The 27,335-nt window shown below is 43.5% G+C and overlaps 1 protein-coding gene and 1 pseudogene across 1 annotated transcript in view; one reads left to right on the plus strand and one right to left on the minus strand.

The window, feature by feature from the left end:
* The window catches only part of ADGRG4 (adhesion G protein-coupled receptor G4), a 96,696-nt gene extending 69,883 nt beyond the window's left edge, over window positions 1-26,813 (plus strand). Inside the window, 10 exon segments of the mRNA XM_059156850.1 lie at window positions 592-711; window positions 5,001-5,046; window positions 6,708-6,811; window positions 8,686-8,807; window positions 11,982-12,250; window positions 15,455-15,533; window positions 17,885-18,165; window positions 23,104-23,205; window positions 24,119-24,286; window positions 26,629-26,813. Of these exon segments, the coding sequence (XP_059012833.1) occupies window positions 592-711; window positions 5,001-5,046; window positions 6,708-6,811; window positions 8,686-8,807; window positions 11,982-12,250; window positions 15,455-15,533; window positions 17,885-18,165; window positions 23,104-23,205; window positions 24,119-24,286; window positions 26,629-26,813 (1,476 nt within the window).
* LOC131822095 (protein SET-like) lies at window positions 3,616-4,417 on the minus strand (annotated as a pseudogene).
* Window positions 26,814-27,335: the final 522 nt, after the last annotated feature.

The raw sequence follows: 27,335 nt of genomic DNA on the forward strand, positions 1-27,335 counted from the left end.
TTATAACTAACCCATGACGAATTTGTGTTTCTTAGGGGGAGCGGCCCCTCTAAAAATAAGTACAGGTGGTTAAGAGTTAGAGCTAAGATATGCTGTGAAATGTCAGTGTTGGGAGTTATGGAAGTAGGGAATGGTTTCACCTCGCGGCTAGTGAGGTACTGAGTAGCAACTATCAACAAAGTAGCAGCAAAGCCGATGCTTGCTGGGTATATATTTGGATGTAGGGCTCGGGTTAGCGAACGGTTTCAGCTTGGTCGACTTGAGACCTTATGCGAAGACAGGAGATGAGCTAAATCATATCTAAAACGTTTTCTCACAGGCCGCCTAGCCGGCTCTGTCAGTAAAGCATGCAATTCTTGATATTGGGGTCATGAGTTCGAGCCTCAAGTGGAGTGTAGAGTTTTTACTTAAAAAAGAAGCAAACTAATAAAAATAAATGAATAAATACAAATAAAAATTTTTCTTCAGCTTGTGATTTTATTTTCTGTATTTCTGTACCTCCTGCCATGCATTAGTAACTCTGAACTAATTGTTGACGTGCCAGAAATTGGGGATTTATAAGCTGAACTCTTCGTTATGTCTCACCCACAGACCAGAAGTGTCACTAAAGCACTAAGCACCTTCGTGGTGAGTGCCAGCGTTTCAGACACATCCCTTGAAAACTTGGCTGAGCCGGTGGTTATCACTCTGCAGCATGTTGAAGGAAACCAGGTAGTGTACCCTTTTTCATCTCAGGATAGGAAGGACTCCGAAACCCTCCTTGGGCTTTCTGTTAAAAATAATGGAGTAGTGGGGCACTTGGTGGCTCAGTGGGTTAAGTCTCTGCCTTCAGCTCAGGTCATGATCCCAGGGTCCTGGGATCGAGTCCCACATCTGGCTCCTGGCTCAACGGGGAGCCTGCTTCTCCCTCTTTCTCTGCCTGCTGTTCCCCTTGCTTGTGTGTGCTCTCACTCTGTGTGTGTCCAGTAAATAAAATCTTTAAAAACTGGACTATTTAACAGATGTGGTTCTAAGACTTAAAGAAGATCATCCCATTTTAGGCAGTAGAGGTGTGTTGTAGTTGAGACCTTCTAGACATATTGCCTTGGCTTAAAGGGATAAGTAATGGTGGGCTTCTAGCACAGTGACAGATCGGCAGAGGACTGACTAGGGCAGGTGGATGTTTTGCTGGTCCCATTACACTAAATTATATTGAATTCCATTTGTTTTTGAGTGAGGCGAACAATTTAAAATAATTGAACATTTTGATCCTTTTGAATTGCCACTAAGAGCATTAAAATATGTATTAATTATCACCAACGAATTAAAACCATAGTCATATGGCATAACATACGGAATATATTACTAAATGATCAAATTTAGCTGTAGTATAAGAATGAGCTACTATTCCATTCTTTGATGTTAATGTATGTCCAGTGTGAAGTCTTAATAGCTTCCTTCATTCCCAATCGAAACGACCATATGGTACAGCATATTTTTCACAGGTCTTAATTCTAGGAGGGAAGGAGGAAGGGTGGGAAAGAAACACCAGATACCAAAGAAACATGTTAGATGGATAAGATCTCTCAATTCCAACACAGGCCGCAGCTCTCCGAGCATCCTCCAGCAACCAAATTCCAAAGTTCTGCAAGGAACACCTACCCCACATTGGACCTCCCCTGACCTTTCATAGAACTCCTCCTGGCTCTTCCACCAGGAGGGTGCGGCAAATTCCTCTGTTACCAGATATTTGTGTGTATGTGTGTACACACTGAGTTTTATTGTAACAAAGCAACTTGTACACTTTTAATATTTAAAACCAAGCATCATCTTGGGGCCCCTGGGTGTCTCAGTCTGTTAAGCATCTGACTTTAAGCACAGGTCATGATCCTGGAATCCTGGGACTGAGTCCCATGTTGGGCTCAGTAGGGAGTCATCTGGGCCCTCTCCCTATGCCCCTCCCCCTGTCCATGCTCTCTCTCAAATAAATAAATAAAATATTAAAAAAAAAACCCAAACCCTGAGCATCATTTTTCCTTTGCAGTGAAACAAACAAACAGATGGAAGAATAAACAGGAACAAAGATATAATAGAGAATGTCAATTCCAAGTAATATCCTACAGGTACTGCTAATTCTCCCATTCAGTGGCAGGACTCAAGTCACCATTAGGAGAGAATTTTATTTTAAAATTGCCATCTTGGGGGGCGCCTGGGTGGCTCAGTGGGTTAAGCCGCTGCCTTCAGCTCAGGTCATGATCTCAGGGTCCTGGGATCGAGTCCCGCATCAGGCTCTCTGTTCAGCAGGGAGCCTGCTTCCTCCTCTCTCTCTCTGCCTGCCTCTCTGCCTACTTGTGATCTCTCTGTGTCAAATAAATAAATAAAATCTTAAAATTGCCATCTTGGGGGCACCTGGGTGGCTCAGTACGTTACGCCTCTGCCTTTGGCTCAGGTCATGATCTCAGGGTCGTGGGATCGAGCCCCGCATCAGGCTCTCTGCTCAGCAGGGAGGCTGTTTCCCTTCCTCTCTCTTTGCCTGCCTCTCTGCCTACTTGTGATCTCTGTCTGTCAAATAAATAAATAAAATCTTTAAAGAAAAAATTTGACATCTTGAGGAGCCTGGGTGGCTCAGTGGGTTAAAGCCTCCGCCTTCGGCTCAGGTCATGATCCCAGGGTCCTGGAATCGAGCCCCGCATCGGGCTCTCTGTGCAGCAGGGAGCCTGCTTCCCTCCCACTCTCTGCCTACCTCTCTGCCTACTTGTGATCTCTGTCTGTCAAATAAACAAAATCTTTAAAAAAATAAAATTGCCATCTTAAACTGCAAGGATGTGCATTAAACATCACAACCGAAGATATCGGAGGAAAAGCCATGTGGTCAAAATGCCCACTTAACTCACCCAAACATCTCAAACCCAACCTTTGGTGACTTTCTATAACCCCATTTTAAAATTTTATTTTATTTTTTTAAGGTTTTAATTATTTTAGAGAGAGAGTGTTGCAGAGGGAGAGGGTATGAGCATAGCAGAGTCGCGGGCAGAGGGAGAAGCAGAGTCCCCGCTGAGCAGGGAGCTTGATGCGGAACTCGATCCCAGGATCCTGGGAGCAAGACCTGAGCCTAAGGCAGATGCTCAACCAACTGAGCTACCCAGGTGCCCTTGTACTTCATTTTTAAATTTTCTTTCTTTCTTTTTTTTTTTTTTTTAACCAAGAGAAAGTAGACAGATGCATGTTGCTCAATACTGTCCATACTCCATACTCAAGTAGAAACGCTGTAATCTCTAAGCCCAATATCCAGAGAAAGGAGGAAAACTGGAACTCGAGGCACTCCCACACGTGGGTCCCACACCTTTCAGTTTCCTGCAGAGCTAGGGGAGCTGAAAGGTTTCCTTTTTTTCCCACAGAACATGGTGGTATTCATTCCAGAATGTTTGTGTTGAGACAGGAAGGGCTAAAAATTAATTTGGAACAGAAAGGGTAGAGATTCTTTCCCCCACTGTATTCCTCTTGAGGCATTTCCCCCCAAAACAAGTTGAGAACCATGGTATAGATGGAGAGAAGAGATACTTGAAAAAACAGGACAAATGGGCACAAGATGGGGGCATGTGGGCTGCAACTTGCTGCCAAGGACTGGAGAAATTTTTAAAAAGAAGGTTGGGATCCATGACTGTTCCATGACTCAGTTTCTCCTTCCTCCTCCCCTTCATCAATATCTTCCAATCCTCCTTCTTCATCACCATCTACTTCTTCTTCCCCTCCTTCATCATCCATATCGAGAACAAAGTAGTGCAGTCATGGATTTGGCCAAGTGTTATCTTCAATGACCTCTGCTGGTTCATCTGCAACGGCATCGGAATCATCAGGAAACCAGGGGAAGAAGCTCTCGGGCTCGTCATGCAGTCTCTTCCTGCTGACTCCATTCTGTTTTGGACCTGTATGTTTCATCAAATCCTTTCTGGATTTCCATTTGATTTCAGTGGACTTGGAAGAGGAAATCACCACTCTCGGTCAGATGAAATTCTTTGGAGAGAACTTTATTTTTGAAGGAAGAGATTTCATCAAAGTAAAAATCTGTTCTGAAACCTACCTGATTTCATATCTTCGAGTTCTGTCACCTTGGCTCAGCATCTCTTCATCCCCCTCCCCGAGCAGTGCAGACACCTGTGGATGGTTGACTCTTGGCCATCAGTTCTGATCTTTTCTGAAAAACGTGGTTGGTGGAGTTTGTTTTATTTCTGTTCTAGTTTCAAGATCTCCATGCTGGGTTGTTCATAAGTCTGTCTATGTCATTTTGTACTTCATCAGTATGTGCAGTTGCTTCCTGCTGCTCTTTTTTTCCCTTTAGCAAGTGCTTAGAGGTCAGCAGCTCCTCTGGCCTAGGGGCAGGAGGTGGACTCTCTGTCTTCATCTGAGGCAGGAGCGAAGACTGCCATTTTGGGGCCATGCTATGAGGAAGGTCCATGGAACAAAGCAAGACGCACATCTGGAAGATGTTCTGATTACTCTTACATTATGACATATTGTATTTGCTTATTTGTTTGTTTATGTATTAATTTATTTTAAAGATTTTATGTATTTATTTGAGGGAGAGAGAGAGCACACATAAGCACGGGGAGGGGCAGAGGAAGAGGAAGAGAAGTAGACTCTCAGCTGAGCACACAACCTGACGTGGGGCTCGATCCCAATACCCTGAGATCATGACTTCTGCCGAAACCAAGAATCAGATGCTTGACCAACGGAGCCACCCAGAAGCCCGTACCAAACATTTTAAAGGACACATACTAGACCACCATGCAGTAGCATGCTGTTTTCTCACTTATAAACCCCAAGTCACTTGGGGTTAGTCTTAACGCCAACTAGCAAATGGTCCGAGTGAGTGTGTGTGTGTGTGTGTGTGTGTGTGTGTGTATCTGTCTGTCTGTCTACTGTTTGTAAAAACATTGAGAAGAAAATGCTTCTGTGTACACATCATTGTGTGGTAACTATCACAAGAAAAGTTGTTTACCCCTGATTTTTCTTTTTTCTAGAATTATGATCGAGTTCACTGTGCCTTTTGGGACTTTGGGAGTAACAGTAAGTATTTTTCTGAGCAAGCTTTGTCTTCAGCCCTCAATGAGACTTTTCCCCTGACCATTTTCCTAGTTGGCAGTTGGATGACAGGAAGCCGTACTGTCTTACCAGACCCTACAGAGAACTCTGACTGACCAAGATATGAATATGAGTTTTATATCTAGTTAGGGCATGGAGGGTTAAAAAAAGCCTTTCTTTTTGATAAGAGACTTATTTGGGGGATCAGAAAAGTCATACAACTTGAGAATAAGGGAATTTGGAAGACCCGGTGCAGGGTAGCCTTGAGTTGTTTAAAGCAAGTTGAGAAATAAACACCTGGCTCCCCATCTATGTTTTCCTGTGGAGATTTGCAACATCTACTCTCTTCTTCCCTTTTTCCCTCATCTCCTCTAGACTGACTGTGTGACCTTGAGGAGTCCATTTACTCTCTAGGGGCCCCAATCTTTTTATCTTTTCACCAAGGGGGTAAGACTTGCTGGGTGGGCTTGAAGGGCCCTTCCTGTTTGGCTAGATATGAATCTTTGGGGACAATAAGAGAAGGGGTTGGGAACGGGAATCATAGAATGGGTTCCTCTTCAGTCTGACTGCTCCATTGGAATCTCCAGAGATATGGTCAAATGTCAAAGTGCTCCCATCCAGAACCCATTTTCCCTGGAATGCCAGGGGCTATGTGCCCCTCAGCCTGGGAACTTTTTCCTTTTCAGTATCCTTGAAATTCTGGGAGAAAAAGGAAATTCTCCTTCTGTTGGACTCCCTAGGATGTAGGACTACTATTCCTTCCCTACAACAGAGATGGCACATCCTTTCCTGGTCCTCTTCAAGTCTCCCAGGATAAGATTCCTCTTAAATGGTAAACCTTGTCACTGACAGCCTCAATAAATTGAGCCAGTGGCCAGATTCCTCCCAGGTCACCCGTTGTCCCCACCCTCTGTCCATGGGTCCAGAACCTCTGGAATCTATGGGGTTATCTTGGATGGACAAATTTTGATTGCATTTAGCTCCCCGCTTTACAATAACCTCTCTGGTCTAGTGCCGCCCTGGAGGTTCTACTCCAGATCTGGTCTAGTATCTGAGGTCTACAGGTTACGTGGAATTGTGGAGGTTGGTTTTAGAACCCTGAATAAACTCAGGAGTGAGAAACGAGGCAAGTGTCAAGTAAAGCAGAGGCTTTAGTTGACCCTAAGGAGTGACAGACAGCCCATGATCCGGCTGGAACTGGTGGTTTCAGATGTTTCTTCCAACACCACCAAGCAGGCCCAGATGTCAGCCTAGATTCTGTAGCTCATGTCCTTCAGAAAGTTCTAGATCTACCTGCTCCCTATTTGTGCTACTTAAGAAAACAGTCCTAACTCTGTCACTCCAGCATGGTGGCAGGACTGTGGTTTATGATTAAAGTCTGTCCTGATCTGTAGAAGGAATCTGTAGGAGTTCTTGTTTTGGGACAGGAAGTGAGAGCCCAAGATGGAATGCCATGCATGAAGTCCCCCCAAAGTCTATTTTGCCTATTAGAATTTATTTGATTGCAATGTTCAACTATACCTCTATCTTGCTCTCTTAACAAAAAATACTAATTAGAACACGTGCTCCGAAGGTGCATATAATGAAAAGTTAAACATATCTGAGAAAAACAAAATTGCTTTGAAATTCCCTTCTGTCTCCTGCAGATGGGCAAGGTGGATGGAATTCGTCAGGCTGTAAAGTAAAAGAAACGAACGTAAATCACACAATCTGTCAGTGTGACCACCTCACCCATTTTGGAGTCTTAATGGTGAGTTGTCTGCTAATCACTCCTTGATAGAGTTTGGACAACTTTTATTAGATTGAAGACTAGAAATAACATGTGTGAACTGTGATGGAAAAGGGGTGTATGAGTTGGAAAAAAAGCCACCTCTTTTTTCACACAAAGTAGAGCAGATTGAAATAAATATTTCTCTCCTTATCAAAGTAATGCCTGCTCTTCAAAATTCAAACATTACAGAAAAGGTCCTTATAATCCCCTCCCAAGAAATCACTGCCTTTAACACCTTTATGTAAATTCTTTCACATTCTTTCCCTACGTGTATATTAGTATATGTTTTTGTTTTATAGAAACAGGATCAAATTATTCACGCTGTTTACCACTTTCTTTGTATTAACAATGCAGTGGGGCATCTTTCTGGCAAAGATCTATCCATCTACTTCAATTTTCAAAATGCCTTTATAGAATTCTCTATATTGTGGATTTAACATGATGAATGTAGCCAATCCCCTACATGTAGGCATTTTAGCTGTTACTGTTTTTTTCCATTATGAACAATGCTGTAATACACATTTTTATTCATTTCTCTTCTGACCTTGGTGTAACTACTTCTGTGGGATAAATTGATGGAAGCAGAAATGCTGGGTCAAAGGGTATGGTCATTAAATTTTTTAATTGTCAGATTGCAGTGTAGGAAAGATATAATTTGTTTTAAATTCTTGCAGTACTTACCAAAAAAGACTCATCTCATCAGTTCTCTTATTCAGGCTTAGAGCTTCAGAGTCATCAGTAATTAACTCTTCCATCTCTTTAGTTCCCCATGGCGCTCCCCAACATGGGGACTTGATGAGTTTTCCTTCAAAATAGTGCCTGGCTGGCTCAGACAGAAGAACGCCTGACTCTTGATCTTGGGGTCAGGAGTTCGAGCCCCACGTTGGGCAGAGTTTACTGATAAAAGAAAAGAAAGAAAATGACTCTTAAATGTGTTCCTTCTTCTCTACCCCTCTCTGAGTACTTTCTTAGCTCTCCTGAGTTACTTTATTATATATAGTGTATACTGTCATCGGAATGCATTGTGCTTGAGTTGTTTCTTGTGCACACTGTTGATATTCTGAGCCAAATATTTTTCCTTGTGGGGGACTGTTCTGTGCATGGTCAGATGTTTAGCAACATCTCTGGCCTCTCTACCCACTAGATGCCCATATTCCCTTTCCCAGCTGAGACAACCAAAAATGTCTAGACATTGCCGATATCCAGGGTGGAGGAGAGGGGCGATATCGCTTCAGTTAAGAACAACCAGGGTAGACCAGTGCTTCTTAGCCTTTTATGATTCGTGAATCTCTATTACTATCCGAGGAAAGCTCTGGACCTTCTCCCCAGAACAATGCACACATACAGTCAAATGATTTTGCCTGCCATTTCAAGTCTTTTATGATCCCCGGGTTAGGAAATTTTGGGATTATGTGATCTCTAAGATCCACTTTGTCTCTTAATTTTATGAAAGTTATTTAAGGTCTAAGGGAAAGGAACTTTTTTTTTTAATATTCTGTGTAGTGTTTCGGGATGCTTAGTTCAAATACTGATTCACCTTGCATCCCAAATTCACATCTGTTAGTTTGGGTATATTTTAAGTGTGGAACATGTTAATGACAATAAAGCCAAGACTAAATGTTCTTCCAGGGCTGTTGATGGCTCTCCATTACCTGTACACAGTAAGTTGCACCAGGCATAGCCAACAAACAGTATACAGTCTTATTGTATATTCATCCACATATTCTGGTTTTATAAGAGCTGTAGCAGAGAGGCTGTATATCCTGAGAACCTCCTGTTGGTGAACCCAGGAAACGTTTTACCATAAACTTGCTCTGGCAAACGTGTAAAATACAACATATTGCATTTCCTAGGATTTATCCAGGTCTGCAATGGATACAGTGAATGAACGGATATTAGTGCTGATAACGTACATTGGATGTGGAATCTCCTCCATTTTCCTGGGAGTTGCAATAGTGACATACATAGCTTTTCAGTAAGTTGATACAGTCTTTCTCCGAGTAGGTTTAATTTGATTTGATGGATGCTATTGTCATTGTAACCACGTTAATTTCATAAAATGTTCCTACTCATCACAATAGGAAGAGGTCAAATCCATTAGATTATGAAGTAGACAGATTTTTTTTTTTAAATGACCAAGGCTCTTTCAAAAAAAGAGAGGGAGAGAGCAAGAGAGTGGTTGTAATTGGATTTTTAAAAAGAAAGAGGTTTGGGGTAGGGTAAGATTTCTCTAATGGGGTACAAAATGCTAACCATGAAAGGAAAAGTTGATAAATTGGACTTCATTGAACTTATGAACTTCTTTCACCAAAAGACACAATCAAGGTAGTGAAAAGGCAAACCATAAACTGGGAGAAGATAATTGCAATGCTGATATCTGACAAAGGACTTTTATGCAGAGTATCTATCTATCTGTATTATATATATACTATATATTGTATATAATTGTGTAATTAATAATTATACAGTTATATAATATATAATAAATGTAATAAATTAATAATTATAATAATTTTATATAATAATATATATACTCTTACAAATGAAAAAGATAGACAATACAATTAAAAGTAGGCAAAGAATTTGAAAGAGACCTCACAAAAGAGGATATCCATGCTTAACCTTAATCCTTACCCAAATGGCTAATATCCATACGACAACGTTCTCAACATCATTACTCATCAGAGAAGTGTTAATGAAAAGCACAGTTACACTTCTATACACCTACCAGAATGGCTAAAATTAATAGTACTAACAAGAGCAAGTGCCGACAAGGGTGTGTAAAATGGCACAGATACTTCCAAAAGTTCTTTGGCAATACCTGCTGAAGATAAATACCTATCTATCTGTTGACCAGAAACTTCACTATTAGAGAGAAATAAGTGCATATATCAACCGGAAGATCTATACAAGAATATGCACAGCAGGGGCACCTGGGTCGCTCAGTCAGTTAAACATCTGCCTTCAGCTCAGATCATGATCCCAGGATCCTGGGATCCAGGCCCGTGTCAGACTCCCTGTTCAGTGGAGAGAGTCTGCTTCTCCCTCTCCCTCTGCCCCTCACCCCTACTCATGCTCTCTCTCTCGCTCTCACTCTACTCTCTCTTTCAAATTAAATAAGTAAAAATCTTAAAAAAAAAAAAAAACCGAATATTCACATTAGCTTCATTTGTAGTGGCTACAAATTGAAAACAACCTCAATGCACATTAGCAGTTGACTAGATGAATAAATTGTGGTATACTCATAAAATGGAATACTTCACAGCAATAAAAAAGAATGGACTTCTGTACAACACGGAACGTAATATCCAAACTCTGAGGTGTATTGTTGAACAAAAGGAAGCAGAATCCAGAAAAAGCCGAGAGCATACTGCATGGTTCCATTTATATGAAGTTCTAAGTACAGGCCAAGCTAAGTCTAACAAAAGTTAGAATATTGATTACTTCTACCATGTGTGTTGAGTGCGGGGGGTGAGGGGAGGTTATCGAATGGGAGAAAGAATAAAGGAGCCTTCTGAAATTTGAAAATATTCCCTCTAGAGAAGATATTTGCAAATGACGTATCTGATAAAAGGTTGGTATTCAAAATATATATTTAAAAAATGGGGTGGGGTGCCTGGGTGGCTCAGTGGGTTAAGTCTCTGCCTTCTGCTCAGGTCATGATCTCAGGGTCCTGGGATCGAGCCCCACATCGGGCTCTCTGCTCTGCTCAACTTGCTTCCCCCTCTCTCTCTGCCTGCCTCTTTGTCTACTTGTGATCTCTTTCTTTTAAATAAATAAATGAAATCTTAAAAAAAAATGGGGCATCTGGCTGGTTCAGTCAGTGGAGCACGCAGCTCTTGATCTCAGGGTCGTGAGTTTAAGCTCCACGTTGGGAATAGAGATTACTTTAAAAAAAAAGAAATAAACTTTTAAAACAATTCAACAGTTTAAAAATATATACAAAAAGTGATAAAACTCAACACCCCCCAAAAAACAGTAATCCAGTTAAAAATGGGCAGAAGAGGGGCACCTGGGTGGTTCAGTGGGTTGAAGCCTCTGCCTTCGGCTTGGGTTATGGTCTCAGGGTCCCGGGATCGATCCCCACATTTGGCTCTCTGCTCAGCAGGGAGCCTTCTTCCCCCTCTCCTTCTGCCTGCCTCTCTGCCTGCTTGTGATCTCTCTCTTTCTCTGTCAAATAAATAAATAAAATATTTTTTTAAAAATGGGCAGAAGACATGAACAGACATTTCTCCGAAGAAGACATCCAGGGAACCAACAGACATCTGAAAAGATGCTCGACATCCCTCAGCATCAGGGAACTGCTAATCAAAACTACAGTGAGATTATTACCTCACACCTGTCAGAAGGACTAAAATCAACAACAGAAGAAACAACAAGTGGATCCAGCCCCAAGTCTGCTGAAGGCATAATAACACAATGGTGGTATCCAGGAAACTCCTTCCTTCCTTCTCCCCAAAAGACAAAAAGAAAAGGAAAAAGAAAAAAGGGTGCTGCTTAGCTCAGAGAGGCTACTATTATTACTGTTAGTGAAGGTCACGGTATTTAGGATACTTTGACTCTACCTGGAAAAAGGGTGGGGAGCTCGAAAAATCCATTACATGTAAGGTAAAATGAGTAAGTTAGTTTTTTTAAAGATTTTATTTATTTGTTTGTCAGACAGAGAGCGAGAAAGAGCACAAGCAGGGGCAGAGGCAGAAAGAGAAGCAGGCTCCCCGTGCAGCAAGGAGCCCAATACAGGACTTGATTCCAGGACCCTGGGATTATGACCCCAGCCGAAGGCAGACACTTAACACACTGAGCCACCCAGGAGTCTGTGAGCAAGTTAATTTTAATAGATACTACTTTTCTTTGATTTTTTAAAAAAAGATTTATTTATTTTAAAGACAGAGAAAGGGGGGGTGCAGAGGGAGAGAGAATCTCAAGCAGACTCCTGTGTGCAGAGCCTGATGCACGGCTCAATCTCATGACCCCAAGATCACCAGCTCAGCTGAAATCCACAGTTGGCTGCTTAACTTGAACCGACCGAGGCACGCAGGTGTCCCCAGGCGCTTCTTTTATTCTTTCCCTTCTCAGGCAGATAAGATGTGGCAATGCTTCATTAAAACCAGAGACCCTCCCTAACCAAACACTGTGCCTTTTCTTTTAGCAAACTCCGAAAAGATCATCCTTCCAAAATCCTGATCAACCTGTGCATGGCACTACTGATGTTAAACCTGACGTTTCTGGTCAATTCCTGGTCCTCATCATTTCAGAAAGCCGGACTCTGTGTCACAGCTGCAGTGGCCCTCCATTACTTCCTGCTCGTCTCTTTGACTTGGATGGGCCTAGAGGGGGTCCACATGTACTTGTCTCTCGTCAGAGTCTTCAACATATATGTCCCCAATTATATCCTTAAATTTTGTCTCGTTGGTTGGGGTAAGGATATCTGCTTGTCTGATGTCTCTATTTTAGGCCTGTGTTTATTTCTAATTCCGGCTTCCTGAGACACAGTATTCAGGACCAAATTCTGTTATTATCATCAGTAAGGATGCTGCATCCTTATTCAGCATTCACAATACTTCCAAGAGAAGGATTTCATCATTATTCCCATCTCATGGTGAGGACACTGAGGTGCAGAGAGGTTAGGTAATTCACCAGTGTACACAGCTGGTATGCGGCAGAACTGGGATTTGAACCAGAGATTTGGCTCCATAGTTTGGACACATAACCTCTATGATGCAGCCATATTGTTGACGGGACAGGGAAAGGGCTTGGAATGTGCGGAGGGGTGCTGGGTCAAACACGCCCTGATTCCCACTATACCCCATGGTGGTCATTGTGGCTGTTCCCCGATAGAAGAAGCCAGGAAGGGAACCCAGCATGACAATTCCCTAATTTAAATGTTTCTTCATTGGTTTGCTGTCCTGTATTTCTGACACAGTCAGCTCAGTTCCTGACCCCCCTTTGCCTGTTCAAAATAGATATTGAGTTCAGAGTATGTGTTGGAGACACAGGAGGCGTATGTGAAGTGGGACACAGGATCCATGCGAAGATAGATTTTATCTTCTACTGCCTTTGTAAAGACAATAGCTTCCCAATTAGCTCCTCATCCTTTTAATGAGTTCATTAACATAGCACATGCTTTCACAGGATACACAGTCAGTGCTATTATCCATGCTAATGTGGGGAGCAGAGACAGGCAAATACTAAGCAGAGCATAATCTAAAGTTGTTTTAGCACACTTTGCAATCCATCAGAAACACGGAGCCCAAAGCAGTCAGCACACTCCGGTGCCTGGCAGCCCTCATCTCAAGTCAACCAGGAGATTGAAAAACCTTGCAGAAGAGGCTTCATGAATAATCCCCAAAGCAGATAACCCACACTGTAAAGGGGCTGGAAATCACACTCGGTCCTGGCTTTCCTTCCCCCTTGTCATCTCTCATCCGTGGTTTCCATCTCAGTCCCCTCCTCCTTCACTCGCTCCTCCGGTGGCGGGGTTCCCCAAGGCTTGCTTTTTTCTCTTGATCTCGTTCCACACGCACTTTCCGGGGTGCAAGGAGCAGCAGCGAAGGCGAAGACTTGGAACCTGGAGGTGGGATAAACCTAGGGAGTGTCAAGGACACACCCAAGCCAAAGTCAAGGCCAAGGCCCGACCGCCTGGACCAGTCCAGATGTAACAAGCTGCTTTCAGATTCAGCTGATGGCTTTCTTATCCAGCTAAGGGAAGAGTAGCTAAAGGCGCCAGCTCTCAGGTCCTTGTCCCCCACACTATAAAAGAGTGACACCAAAACAAAAGGGAGCAGATGGCTGCCACATGAGTTGAGGGATTCCCTGTAGCCAAAGAGCCAGTTATGAGCTGGAGCTCTGCACTTTTCTATTCTGCAGCTCTGTGCTGAGGGGGCGGGGTGCAAAGCCCCACACCTTCCCCGAACCTGGGAGGCACAAGAAACTGCCTCACGACAGCCTCTGGAGGAGATGGAGAGGCGAGTAGGGGACAGCCTCCGCACCTCCTCACACACCTGGAGTCTCTTCCAACTTGTGCGGGCTCACGGGCTTTCTGCCCAAGCTCAGGTCCCCTGCTAGTCCAGACTTTGCCTGCTCTGCCCATTGGGTACCTGCAAGGTCACCAGGGAGCCACTGCAGAGCTGTCCCGCTAAGGGGACTTTCGGAGCATTTAAATCTTAAACAAATGCAATCTTCTTATGTTTGAAGTTCTGTCTTCTTAATGCCAAAGCAACCTGTTGAAAAGTTTTTACTCCTGCATTTAAATCCCTGTCCAAGGCAGTTGATCGGTCCTCATTTTTTCTTTAATAACCAGTAGGGGATCTTTTTGTGCAGTAACCAGTTATGGATTGATCTGTTCATTACCAAAGGGTAAACACAGCTTGGGGACCACCTCACAACTCACACTGTAGATGTGAGGCTTCCCTCCATCCCCCATTTCTGGCTTCCAACAGATTAAAAAAACCTTTTTTAACACTCAATGTTACATGAGTTTCAGGTGTGCGACATCGTGACTGGACAAGTCTACACGTTCTGCCATGCTCCCTGCAATCTGTCCCCATACAGCGCCATTCCAGATACCATTCGAGACATTCCCTAGGCTGCGCCTTCCATCCCTGTGACTTACTCATTCCATGACTGGAAGCCTGCCCTCCCGCTCCCCTTCACCTGTGTTGCCCACCCCCAACCTCTCTCCTCCAGCAACCCTTAGTTTGTTCTTTCTATTTATGGGTCTGTCCCAGTTTTGTTTTGTTTGTTTGTTTGTTTTTTCAACAGGTACTTTTGTAAATATCTACATGACGCCAGGCACTGTGCTAACTGTGTGATATACAGATCAGGTGGGACTGTCCTGTCTCTCACAGAACAGGACAGTGGAGGATTTTTCAAGATGCTTGGCACTCTGGGATTCAGAACAGCCTTGCAAAGCATCTTACGAAATCCCTAAACCATGTGCAGGTGTAATGCTCTTAGTTGAGGACAAATACATTGTTAGAAATGAAGAAATCATGTAAGTTTTGCAAATGTACACACAATTGGATTTTTAAATCCTGTGTCTACACTCACATCACGTTTGACCACTTTAACGGAACTGATTGCTTTATTATAGTCTGGCTGAACTGACTGGTCATTAACTGGTCGATCTAGTCAAAATGTCAAACTAGTAACGAGTGTGGAAACAGCCCCCCTGTCAGAAAGCACTGAAGGCTGCAGCTGATTGTCTCTGCCCTTCCTCCAAGGTGACCTAGACAAAAAGATCCTGGGAACTAAGGGGCTTTATCGAAAAGGAGAAAAGAATTGGCAGCCCATCATCTGGGAAGAAATGCTTGATGCGAACCTTTCTTACGATGAACTAGATACTTCTATTGCCAAGTTGATTTTTTGGCACTTGAGCTATTTTTAATAACCAGTGGGCGTTGTATTGGAGCCTTTGGCATGCTGTTTAGTTTAGCAGATTGGAGCACTCCTAGAAATGTTTAACTTGGGAAAATTCACAAACATTTTGCAAACAATGGTATTTTGATGCCCGCACATCTGTGGCTCAATTAAACAGTGTCTTGGTGTATCAGGGCTCACCTTCAATGATCAGGACTTCTCCCACTTCCTAATGGGATGCCTTTGGCTTGCTTCCCCCTCTAGGAATCCCGGGGATCATGGTGGCGATAACGTTATGTGTGAAAAAAGATCTATATGGATCTCTGAGCTCAACGACTCCATTGTAAGTACCAGCATCTCAGGTGATGATGTGATCAGGGTCTCAGGGGCGGGGAGTGTTTCTGACCTGTGGCTTGGTCTTGACATTGGCTCGGGGTGGTGGTGGGGGGACACTCAGCCTCAGCCTTTTTTGGCTTAAACACAGTCACAGTCAAACTCATATAACGATTAGGTGACTGGCTCTGTGTGACCTTGGGCAACTTACTTTACCTCTTCCTTCCATTTCCTCCACTGGAAAATGGGGGACAATAATGTCTGCTGTCCATGTAGTGTGTAATTAAAATGACATCACATATATAAAATGTTCAGCATATGGCCTGTTCCACATGTTCTCCATAACGGGCCATGATTATGATTAGAAAGCTCACAGAACCCGGGAGGAGTTGTAGTGAGCACTGTAAGGAAGAGGGAGACGGTTGGGAGACATTTTCCACCATCAACAACAGTCTCCCCGAAAGACTCCACTGCCTTCCTTTGTAAATTGGCTCAGCCTTGTTTTCCTCTCTTCTTTTAATTTTTAAAAATATTTTATTTTACTTTTATTTGAGTACAGTTGACACACAATGTTACATTAGCTTCTGGTGTACAACTTAGTGTTTGGACAAGTTTATACATTATGCTGTGTTTGCCATCTTTTGTTTTCTTCTTTTGTTTCTTCTTTATCTTTCCAGAACCTTCTTTAAAGGTGCATAGCCAGTTATTATGTAGCCCTTTAGATAGCGTGCTTTCCTTTCATGCTTCTGATTGTTTTTTACTTACCCAGATCCATTCTCTTTATTGTTGCCTCTCAAGCTGGTTTTTTTAACTACAGATTTCCTCTCTCATCGGACTGCAATGAAATGTGGGAGGTCTCACCCCCCCAGACGCCTCCATCTTTTGTGTTGAGTTCCACCTGCCAGCAGGTGCTTTCTAATTATATGATTTCTTATTATCCTTCCTTTCTCTCTCTTTTCTCTTCCTTTCCTTCTCCTCTGGCCTTGCTCCTCGCTGTTCCGTGGCATAAAGGGCCCCCAGTGCCTACATATTGGTGATTCTTCTTCAAAGATCAAAAGCAAAAACAAAACCAGAACAAAACCAACTCCACTCCTCCTGAAAAGAGCCCTTTCATATGTGAATTGGTTAGTAAGAGGCAGAGTGCTCTAAGAGCTTTTTTTTTTCCCTTTGGTAATTATATTTTGAAGAAGTAATACATGCACATGGTACAAAATTCAAACACACAAACGGGTAGAGGATGAAAAGTAAGCCCTTTTCCCAACCCCCAGCCACACTGTCTCTTTTCCTTGATGCAACTATTATTACCAACAATCAGATCTGTATAGATATTCTCTTGGACACTCTGTTATCCAAATGGTAGATATACACTGTTCCATACTTAACAATATGTTTTAGGGATAATTCTCTAACCAAACATACACCAGCACTGTCCCTTTTTAAAATGTTTTCTATAGCCTCCGTTAAGGCTGAAGATGATATTCAGGGAACCCTAAATATTAAACTTTATTAGGGAAATTCAACGCTTTTTTTCCCTCACTCCCTCCCAACGTGTGCACAAACACACGCAAACTCACACATATGAACGTATCCACACCAGTGTGAACAGTACGATGGCAACGGATTTTCCTGGTTCTAAACAAGAGGTCTCAGCTAAGTTGACACAGAGTTCAATTGGCAACCTTGTCCCTGTTCAAAACTCAGAGGTAATGCCTCTAGTCATGGGAAATGTATCAGATGAGATATTTATTCATAGGAATCATCACTTATTTCTTCTTTAATAGAAATGGTAGAGCCATTAAGAGTCCAGTGGCCAGGGTTGCCTTTTGTCGTCCAAACCCGAGGATGTGGAGGGAGGTTTAAAATATACATCATTAACACTGATGATCTCTTCATTGTTTGACATAGCATTCAGGAAAGCCAGTCATTGCTCGTGTCCTTTTACTGTGATATTTATCATGCAAAACAGAATTCATCCTGCAAACAAAAGCTCAGGTGTAAGGTGGTGGGGTGGGATGGGGTGGGGGGCTGGGAAGAGCCATTTTGGAGGAAAATACATCACTTGTTTTTCTGCTGTTGAGGAACAAAAAAGCCTCCCAGGGAATTGGACTGAGAAGTGCCTGCATATCCTCTAGGATTTCTGGCACTGGAAAGAACCCTGGACTGGGGCTCAGGAGATTGGGGTTTGAGCCCCAACCTGCCCCCAGTGAGTGTGTGTGAACTCTTGTCAAGGCAGTCCCTCTCTCTAGTGCAGATGCTCTCAGGTGAACTAAAGCTGACAAGGTGATCTTCAGAGTCTCATTGAAAAGTACACATGTGTGTTTCTCTGCCTCACAATGGTCTTCTCTTCCTTGTCTCTTACAGTTGTTGGATTAAAGACGATTCTATCTTTTACACCTCAGTTGTGGCTTATTTTTGCCTCATATTTCTACTGAATCTCTCCATGTTCTGCACTGTCCTCGTTCAGCTGAATTCCATGAACTCCCAAAGCCGAAAGACTCGGCGGCAGACGATCCTGCATGACCTCAAAGGCACAATGAGCCTGACATTCTTACTTGGCCTCACCTGGGGGTTTGCTTTTTTTGCCTGGGGACCTGTAAGGATTTTGTTCTTTTATCTTTTTGCCATTTTCAACACGTTGCAAGGTAACTTCTTCTTCTTTGTCCTTTCCGTGGCTAGCCAGAGATCCCCACCAAAGCTTTGCTGCTTTGGAAAAGATACTCCAAGAGGCTTCTGGTATCAATCAAGTGATAGATAGTCATTGGAAACATTACCCAGATGTTCGGACGTCATGAAATGAGCTCACTCTTACTTGGGGATATAGACAAGAGCCCAGAGAGCCAACTCAACTCCAGCTAGTTGGCAATGTTTATATCAAACACTGGCTGGTGATACTTTCTACAGTATTCCCAGTATTCTCTGAATACTGTAGAATACTGAACACTGCATACCAAAACCACATGGTTCTCGTAAGTGTTCGGGTCCACACTTGTGTTGATATTCTGAAGCACACAATCCCATCGAACACAAAAATCACTGAACAGCAGACACATTAAACTGTTGACCCCCTAGACTCTGGCTACATCAGACATCCAAATATGGTGGGAAGGAGCCAGGTTAGGAAATTAAAGGAATGAAGATGAAGAGCAAAGAGCCGTGGGTCAAGGCAAGAGGCCAAGGTTCTAGTCTTGGGTTTTGCTCCAAACTGACCTTGAACAAGTCGCCACAGCTGGTTGAATTAGATGATCGTAAGCTAATGCCTCTATAGCTCTTTAATTTTATTCCCATTTTCTGCTGAAAGAAGGAAATGATAGTGATGTGGTAGGTGATTGCGTGGTAGGCCAAAGACGTCACGAGCAGTAAGAGTGAGGGGTCTGGTTAATACACCTCTGACTCACTGTTGATGTTCATTTTAACCTGACTTTGCCTGTTACAAATCTTCAGGGGAAGAGGCATGCAGAATGATTTCCTGGGAGTGTTGGGCTCTGCTCCATGCTCTTCTTGTCCTCAAATTTGGCCCAGTTCATTTAAACTACTAGGGCAGCTGGGAGGAGCTTGGGCAGTGCATTGAATGAGGGTCTCCCTGAGTGCTCCAAACTACTTATCCACTCACTGAACCCCTTTACCAGACTCCAGGCCATTGGTAGTCCATAGGATGTTCCAGCAATAGAAGAGTTCCATGGTCAAAGAATTTCAGGAAATGCAGCAAACTATATTCCCCCATTCTTAAAATGGCACCATCTATATTATCATGGTGAAAGTTCTGAGATCTTCTGCTCGAAAAAAAAAAAAAAGATTTGTTTTAACCAAACTTTTTTTTTTTAAGCCTCAGAGCACTTTGTCGTATCATTATTAACCCTTGCAGAACCTTGGGAAGTATGACTTGGTGTGTAGTTACTCTATGGCAGGCATTTGCAGGGAGATGGAGTGGCAATCTAGAATAAGGCACAACATTTGCTCTCATGTCTTTCGATTCAAGAAACCATCTCATTTTAGAGCAATGAAGTGTATCAGCCGAAATTTCTGTTCCACCAGATTCTTCCAAGCATGTTCCGATTGGAATGTAAAAAGGCACAGAAAGCCTGGGTATAGAACATATGCAGGAGTGGATTAGGAACCACATCCCTGGGGCAGATTTCTTCCTCAGCAGTATGTCTGCTCACTAATTCTGACGAGAAACACACTCACCCTATGCCAAGAGGGGCTAACGGGGAAGCTGCTGGAAAGAACAAGAGAGCAAAGCAGTTTAAGGCTTACAAAGGGAGGAGGAAGTCTAGTCAGTTTGGAGCAAAACCCAAGACTAAAACCAAAGCAAGGGCTCCATTCCTGAGGTAGAAAGGGAAAGTGGTTTCTAAGCAGAAAGCCTCCGTGGCTTCAAAGCAGAATCCAGTGGGGGATCTCCTGAGGACTAAACCCAAAGTCCCACAGATCCCACATGGACAGAGCCCAGTTGTCTGTCTGTCAGATACGTTTTATGGCAACCAAGCACCAAGCGTTTCTGGTTCTCCTAGTCCTGCCTTACAAGATAGAAGGTGCCCTCCTCCAGAGGGCGGGTTTGCAGCGTCCTGAGTTTCAAGCTAAAGTTACCACACGCACGCACACACACGCACACACATACACGCACACACGCACGCACGCATGCGCATGCGCCCTCCGAGCAAGCCTGCAACGGAACAAGTGAACGAATGAGCCATTTAAACGACAGGTGGCAAGATTGCAGTTCTGGCTGAAGGGGGTTGCCCTGTGGTCAGGTGTGAAAAATGTGCACAGTGAGCCATTTCTGAAGAAGGGTTGCACAAATAAAAAGGCAGGTGACAAAAACCGGATATCTTCCCTCACGCCTGTGTGCTAGTGAGTAAGCAGATCAATCTGTTATTGGAAGGAAAAGGGAAGGCTGACAGGCAGAGAGGGAGAGCTGGGAGGCAGCTCATTGGAATTCATATAATAACCTTTAAGTCTGAGAACAAACTAAACTCCATGCAGGAAATCAGCATGGTAATACGTGCTTGTGGTCTGTGTTGCCCCTTGTTCCTGCTGAAGCTGGAGGAGTTTTACATGCTCCGAGACTGGGGTTTGCTCTCACCAGGTTGCTGCACCCCCTTCCAGGTGGCTGCTGCTCGGAAGGAGTGAGCGCTGCTCGACTCGGTTACACAGAGATAAAGCCCTCAGGGGAGTGAGTGAGACAGGTCATCCCATTTAGCCTCCAGACTGTTACCTCCCACCTGGAATCAGAGAGTCTCAGGGCTGGGGCTGGGGACCCAAGGTCCTCCCAATCCAACTTCCCCTGGAGTGACAGAAAGTCACGTGCCTCTACCTGGAACTTTCCAGATACGGAGAGCTCACTGTTCTGTAAAGCAGAGCATTCAGTTTCTCTCTTTGTCTAATGGAAAGATATTTGACATTTAACATCATGTAAATTTAAGGGGTACAACATGTTGATTTGATACACTGATATATTGTAGTATGATTACCGCTGTAGCTTCCAATCTGCTCTGCATCTTATCCAGGTCCCCCTTTTCTGAGGGTAGAATGTGCAGTGCAGTGGTTAAGACCTTGGGCTCTGCAACCAGACTTCCTGCGTTTGGTCTTGAGGCTGCCATTTCAATATTAGCCTCGTGAGTCGGTCAGATTTACTAGATTTCCAGAACTCTGAGATCTCTCAACTAGAAAAATGACACTAGCAGCACAATGCCTATGACATAATCATTACTTAGTAAACACTAGCTTCGATTACCTAGTTTGTCCTCTTCATACCAGCCCTTCTACGTCTGTAGCTATAGCTACCATCTCTCCCCACCCCGTGTTCCCACTCCAAGTCTTCTCTATTCTTGAATACTTTGATTTGTCGTCATCATTTCAAAATGAAGTCTCCCAACCTGAATATTGTACTGGTAGGGAGAAAGGGCCAAGCTGGGTCAGGATGGCGGAATATTCTTACCTGCCTCAACCAACATTCTTGACTTCCACTGATGCCCTAGCTGAAGTGAGCTTTGGGGACATTTACTATTGACTCATGCTCAACTTGCAATGAGTTAGGACCACTCCAACCCATTATTAATCAGTTACTTCAGCACAACTGACCAGTGAGGAGGCAAGCTGAACCTTATATAGAGAACAAAGGGTTGCAAACTGCACTTGGGTCAAAAGAAAGATTTTGAGGCCAGAGAACATAATACGAAGGCTGCAGAAACTGAGAGTTTGTGTCTCGAGTGCCTTGGAGTTCAAGTCAACAAACATCTGTTGAGCTGCCACATAGTACTGGAGGCAAAGAGAGAAGTAATACAAGGATGAAAAGTCTTTACAGCTGGGTGAGGAGATGGGCAATACAGGGAGACTGTGGCCACATATAGCAACTCATAGAAGAAACAATGCTATGGGACCTCAGAGGTGGGAAAGATGAGTTTCAGTTTGAGGCACCTGGAAAGGCTTTGTTAATGGGAGATATTTCTGCCAATTCCACACCCAGACTATAGGAGATCCAATTTGCCCTTCAGGGCATTTACCATCAGGAAAATCTCAAGTCCTACTTTTTTTCTCCCAAGGCGGTATTTTAGAGAGAGGGGATGAGAAATGGCCAGGGCTGCTGATGGATGCCCTCAACCCCTCTCGATCCCACTTTCAGGACAAAATCAGGACTGGCAGTGGAAAATGAGGACACCAAATTTATGGCTTCTACGTGGTGTAACTGTGCCAAAGAGTGTGTGTATTAGTTATCTATTGCCATGTAACAAATTACTCCCAAAGTTTAGCAGCCTAAAACAACAGCACATATTACCATACCCGGTTACTGGGTTGGGAATTTAGGAGCAGCTTAGCTGGGTAGTTCTGGCTCAGGGACTCTTTTTTTTTTTTTTTTAAGTGGGTTCCAGCAGAGCTTAATCTCATGACTCTGAGATCAAGACCTGAGCTGAGATCAAGAGTTGAGCACTTAACCAACTGTGTCACCCAGGTGCCCGTGGCTTGGGGACTCTTAGGAAATTGCAGTCAAGCTGTCAGCCAAGGATGTAGTCATGTGGAAATTTGACTGGTTCTGGAAAATCTGCTTCTAGGAAGCCTCACTCATATGACTGGGGACTGGAAGCCTCACTTCCTCACCATGTGGGCCTCTCCACAGGGCTGTAGAATGTCCTCACACTACAACACTTAGGTTCCTTTGGAGGGAGTAATCAGAGATAGAAGCCACAATGTCTTTTATAAGCTTTTCTTGGAAGTGACATGGCATCACTTCTGCCATATTCTATTGATATGTTGTGGAAAGAGATGACACAAAGATACAAATGCCAGGATGTAAGGATCATTAAGAACTATTTTGGAGGTGGACTACCTTTGCAGGGCTGCTCTCTCGAGCTCTATGATTGACAGCAGCCCTGGGGGAAACACTGTGGTTGATAGAAAGTCTTGAAACAGACCTTCTTACCATCACTGCTTTTGACAGGGAAGTTAGAAAGATGAGCTCAGAAAGCCATAATGGCTCTGGGGTTCCTTAGGAGGACTGTTTAGTGATAAGAGTAGATCTGGGTCTGGGTGTTGGTGACTGTTGGTGAAAGAAGCTGAAACAGACTGACCTTCTTCTTTTGACATAGGATTCCTCATTTTCGTGTTTTACTGCCTGATGAAGGAGAGTGTGCGGGAGCAGTGGCAGATACACCTCTGTTGTGGGTGGTTACGACTGGATAATTCTTCGGGTAAGATGCCACTTTGGGTAAGGTTTTGAATTTCACGGGTTTCCCACAACTGATCTGATTAACTTGACTCCTGACTTGAATTCATAGAGCACTGGCAACATGGAGGCTGTTTGCATGTCATGAACTTGATTTGTACTTTTGTTTTGAGATGAATGAAGTCAAGTGAAGAATGTGATTCGGCCATATTTTAACTTAGTGAAGCTTCTCTTTTGGCCCAGATTCTTGAATTGCTTGTCGTCACTGTCACCTCAATCTCAACTCAATTAAAAAGAATGTTGATTTAGTGCCCTACTATGTTTCAGGCCCTGGGTCACAGGGGCTTTCTGGCCTGTAGCCAATAGCGGGTTGAGTGGATGAGGGAACAAAGAGAGGCAGCAGAGGCAGGGAGAATCCTAGCTGAATGGAGCAGTGGCCCGTCCTACACAGTTAGAGATGTGGTGGACTCCGACGTTGTCTCTGAGATTATCTCCAGTCCAGGCAAATTGATTTTCTGTGTATCAGAGTCTCTTCCATTCAATTCAGACAACTTCTCTCAGCCTCAATGCAAAGCTCAGTCTGTTTTAGGGAAGGCAAGTGCTTGAACTTGAAGATTTTATAAATGGCACAGAGATCTCCCTCCTTTATCCTGGGCATGTCAGTAACCCACAGGTCTCTGTGCCAAACTCTAAGGAAAGGAGGCATCCTTGGTAAGTGAATTAGCTCTGGCTGTGTCATACATTACAATATAAATTTCCTTCTCACAACTTCATAGAGAAGCGGACCCCTTGAGGTACCTAGAACAGATACTCTCTGCATTGAGCTTCATATTTTTAACAAGATGATTGAGGTACAATTCATACATCATGCAATTTGCCCATGTTAAGTGTTGAATTTGATGTATTTTCTGGTTTTAACTTTTATGGTGTCATTTCAGATGGGGACAGCAGGTGCGGGCTACGAGTTGGGTATAAACAAGAGAGACTGAAGAAAACCTTCCAAGACAAATTGTTGACACCATCCTTCAAGTCAACTACCACAAGTTCTACCTTCAAACCTTTAGGCTCTGCGCAATGCATGCTTTCAGAAATCAGCTTCCCAAATGGTGAGGGAAAAACTATGCTGTCTACTCTTACATTCCAAAAATATCAAATTAATGTGAGGCAACATATGTGGTCTTGGGAGTTGGTTCCTCCTCAAAACTAAAAGCACGTGTGCACGTGTGTACCTGGGCTCATTTCTGGCTGAGAAAGTGTGTATAGAAGCACCTAGTGAACTTGGTACATGCAAACCTGGTAGGTTATTCCACTGAAATGGGAGGGAAGAGACTAGAAGTCAAAACAAATTCATGTGTGATTCAAAACAATGGTCAGAGACTGTGAAAGCCAGAAGGAACAAACCTTAGACAATGTCCAGAGTGATGTCATTTTCCAGATGAGGAACCTTAAGCAGGGAAAGGAAAATGTCTTACAGATGCTTACTCACCATCAGCAGCAGAACTGGGGTCAGAACTCAGGTGACCTGGCTCTCCGGCTGGGGCACATTGCACGCCACCAAGAACACCTACTGAGCAGCACAACGTTCTTAGTTGCTCAGCTTCTTCCATAGGAAGAGAAATTTCTAGGTACAGAGACAGCTGTTGAGGTGGAGGTGGTTATTGGAAGGGAAAATGTAAGGAAAGGGTTGATCTTTTTTTAGAGATTTTATTTATTTGAGATAGAGATATCTATCTCTTATGATAGATATCTTATCCATAGAGATAAGAGATATATAGATAGATATAGATATTATATCTTATATATAGATAAGAGATATATCTATAGAGATAAGATATTTATTTATTTGAGATAGAGATATCTATCTCTTATGAGATAGAGCTCATAAGAGAGCACAAGTAGAGAGGGAGAAGCAGACTGCCCATTGATGCAGGGCTCAATCCCAGGACCCTGGGATCATGACCTGAGCCAAAAGCAGACCCTTAACCTACTGAGTCACCCAGGCGTCCCAGGAAAGGTTTGATCTAAAAGCCTAAAGTAAAGAGAAAGGCAAAGGGAACAAGAACTTGAGAACTCAAGCTGATGTTGTGATGCCTCTGTTTGTGTACTGCCCTGGACAATGATGCTTACTTAAGGACCAAAGTTGATTCCAGTTCACACATACAGAACACCTCTGGTGGCCCGGCTGTAGCCATTCTCACACCTCAGTGCTGGTGGAACTGCTGCTTGTATTTTTCATTATATTGGCTCCACACAGCTGTTCTATTTCCAAGGTCTGCAGCCAATCTGAAATCAGCATGGTGGGTAATAAATAAATAAATAAATAAATAAAGCCACCAAGAGTCACCTGGCTGGCTCGGTTGGTAGAACATGCAACTCTTGATCGCGGGGTCATGAGTTCAAGCCCCACATTGGGTATAGAGATGACTTCAAAAATAAAAAAAATAATAAATAATAAAATCTTTTAAAAATAATAAGGCACCAAACTTGGAGTCAGAAGGCTTTGGTTCAACTCCCAGCTCTGTCACTAACTCTGTAACCTTGGGCACATCTCTCCCTTAGTGGGAGCTACATTCTTTCTACCTTCAACGTGAGGAGGCTAGGATGGACAGATAATCTCCAAAGTTCCTACGAGCTTCTGGACTGTGTGGGGCAACATTGTTTCCCAGTTTAGGCTGATTGTCTAGTGTACAGTCTCAGTCTCCTTCTCTGTATGGGAAAGTTGGTGCATATGGAAAGACTCTTTCCATGCCCCCAAGTGTTCATTACTCTGGCCAGCTAACTTGCAGATACATTCCGGTGCTCATATGGAGGCACTGGGGAGCCATAGCATATAATAGAGGGAAGAAGTTGTGGAAGCTGCTTAGTAGATAATAGTTGAGGCCGATAGGGAAATACCATTTTTGCAAAAGAGTTCATTGGCATTGGCTCTCTTGCTGTCCCTGGGGCATACTGTTTCATTATCAAATATATGGCTCAAATGTGCATGTCTTTCTTCAGGGGGGATGGCAGCCCCCTGTACCTAGAATTTTAGGTTTGTTTTTAATAACATGCCCAGCATTTTAGTGTTGTATCAAGTAACAGATCCAGAGAGCCAAGGGCCTGGGGTTGTGACCATGACACAGCTGGTGAGACAGGTAGTCTAGCCTCTTGGCCACAGGTTCCAAATCTGCAGTCTGGATGTGGCCCTCGGATGGTCAGAGCCAGCAGTTTCATTTCCATGAACACGGAGTAAAGACATGCCTTCTGTAATTGCCCAAACAGTGCTGTCAAGATGAACGAATTTACCCTGGGTCCACATGAACTACCCAAGACAAGCCCCACAACCTTTACTTCCTTTCTATTCCTCTATTCACTCCTTCATTTGGTTAAAAAAAAAAGTCTGTTACTTCTACTATCTGCGAAGTCCCCAGTGCAACAACTGAAAATGTTCTTTTTTTCTTTAACGCAGGTGACTTTGATGAAGATCCCTACTGTTTCTCTCCCTTGAGTTGTAAAGTTGTGCCCAATTATGTGGGAAGAATATTACCTGTGGAAGTCAAAACGAATTCCACTCACAAAGATTTCTTGAATAATTCCCAACAGAGATACCCACCTCCCCCTAGCCCCAGATTAGGGAAAATGTTGAGTTTGTGAAACCATCTGCTTCGACTTTGTATTCTAAGTATTATTTTGGAAGGCGCAGAATGAAATAGCGTTTCGTGGCTATTAAAGTCAGAATAATTCTCCTATTCATTGTTATAGCTGTTTCTTTCTTTTTCTAGGTAAGATTTGAGCGTATAGTCGTGGGATATTGGGGGACACATTTCCACAGCACTGGAGATTTTGTTTCAAAACGCTAAGTGTCCCACCCTGAAAGAAAAGAATTAAGATCAGAGTCCTTAACTTGACTAGGAATGAAATAATTTCAGGCAGTCCCAGTTTTCGGATATTCAGTTGGCTTGACACCCACAGGGAAGTAGGAAGAGTCTCAAGGTCATACCTGTTGACATGTAACCACGTTTTGTGAAGATCATCATCCTTAGTGTGGCTGGACAGAGAGCTGGTTTCTGAGGAATGTAGCAGCAGGAGCTGTTTGAGGCTGGCGGTTCTCTTTTGGGAGGAAAGGACAAGCCAGGGTGACCAGGACAGTGCCGGGACAGAGGTGAACAAGAGTCA

The sequence above is a fragment of the Mustela lutreola genome, chromosome X (assembly GCF_030435805.1).
Source record: "Mustela lutreola isolate mMusLut2 chromosome X, mMusLut2.pri, whole genome shotgun sequence".
Lineage (NCBI taxonomy): Eukaryota > Metazoa > Chordata > Mammalia > Carnivora > Mustelidae > Mustela > Mustela lutreola.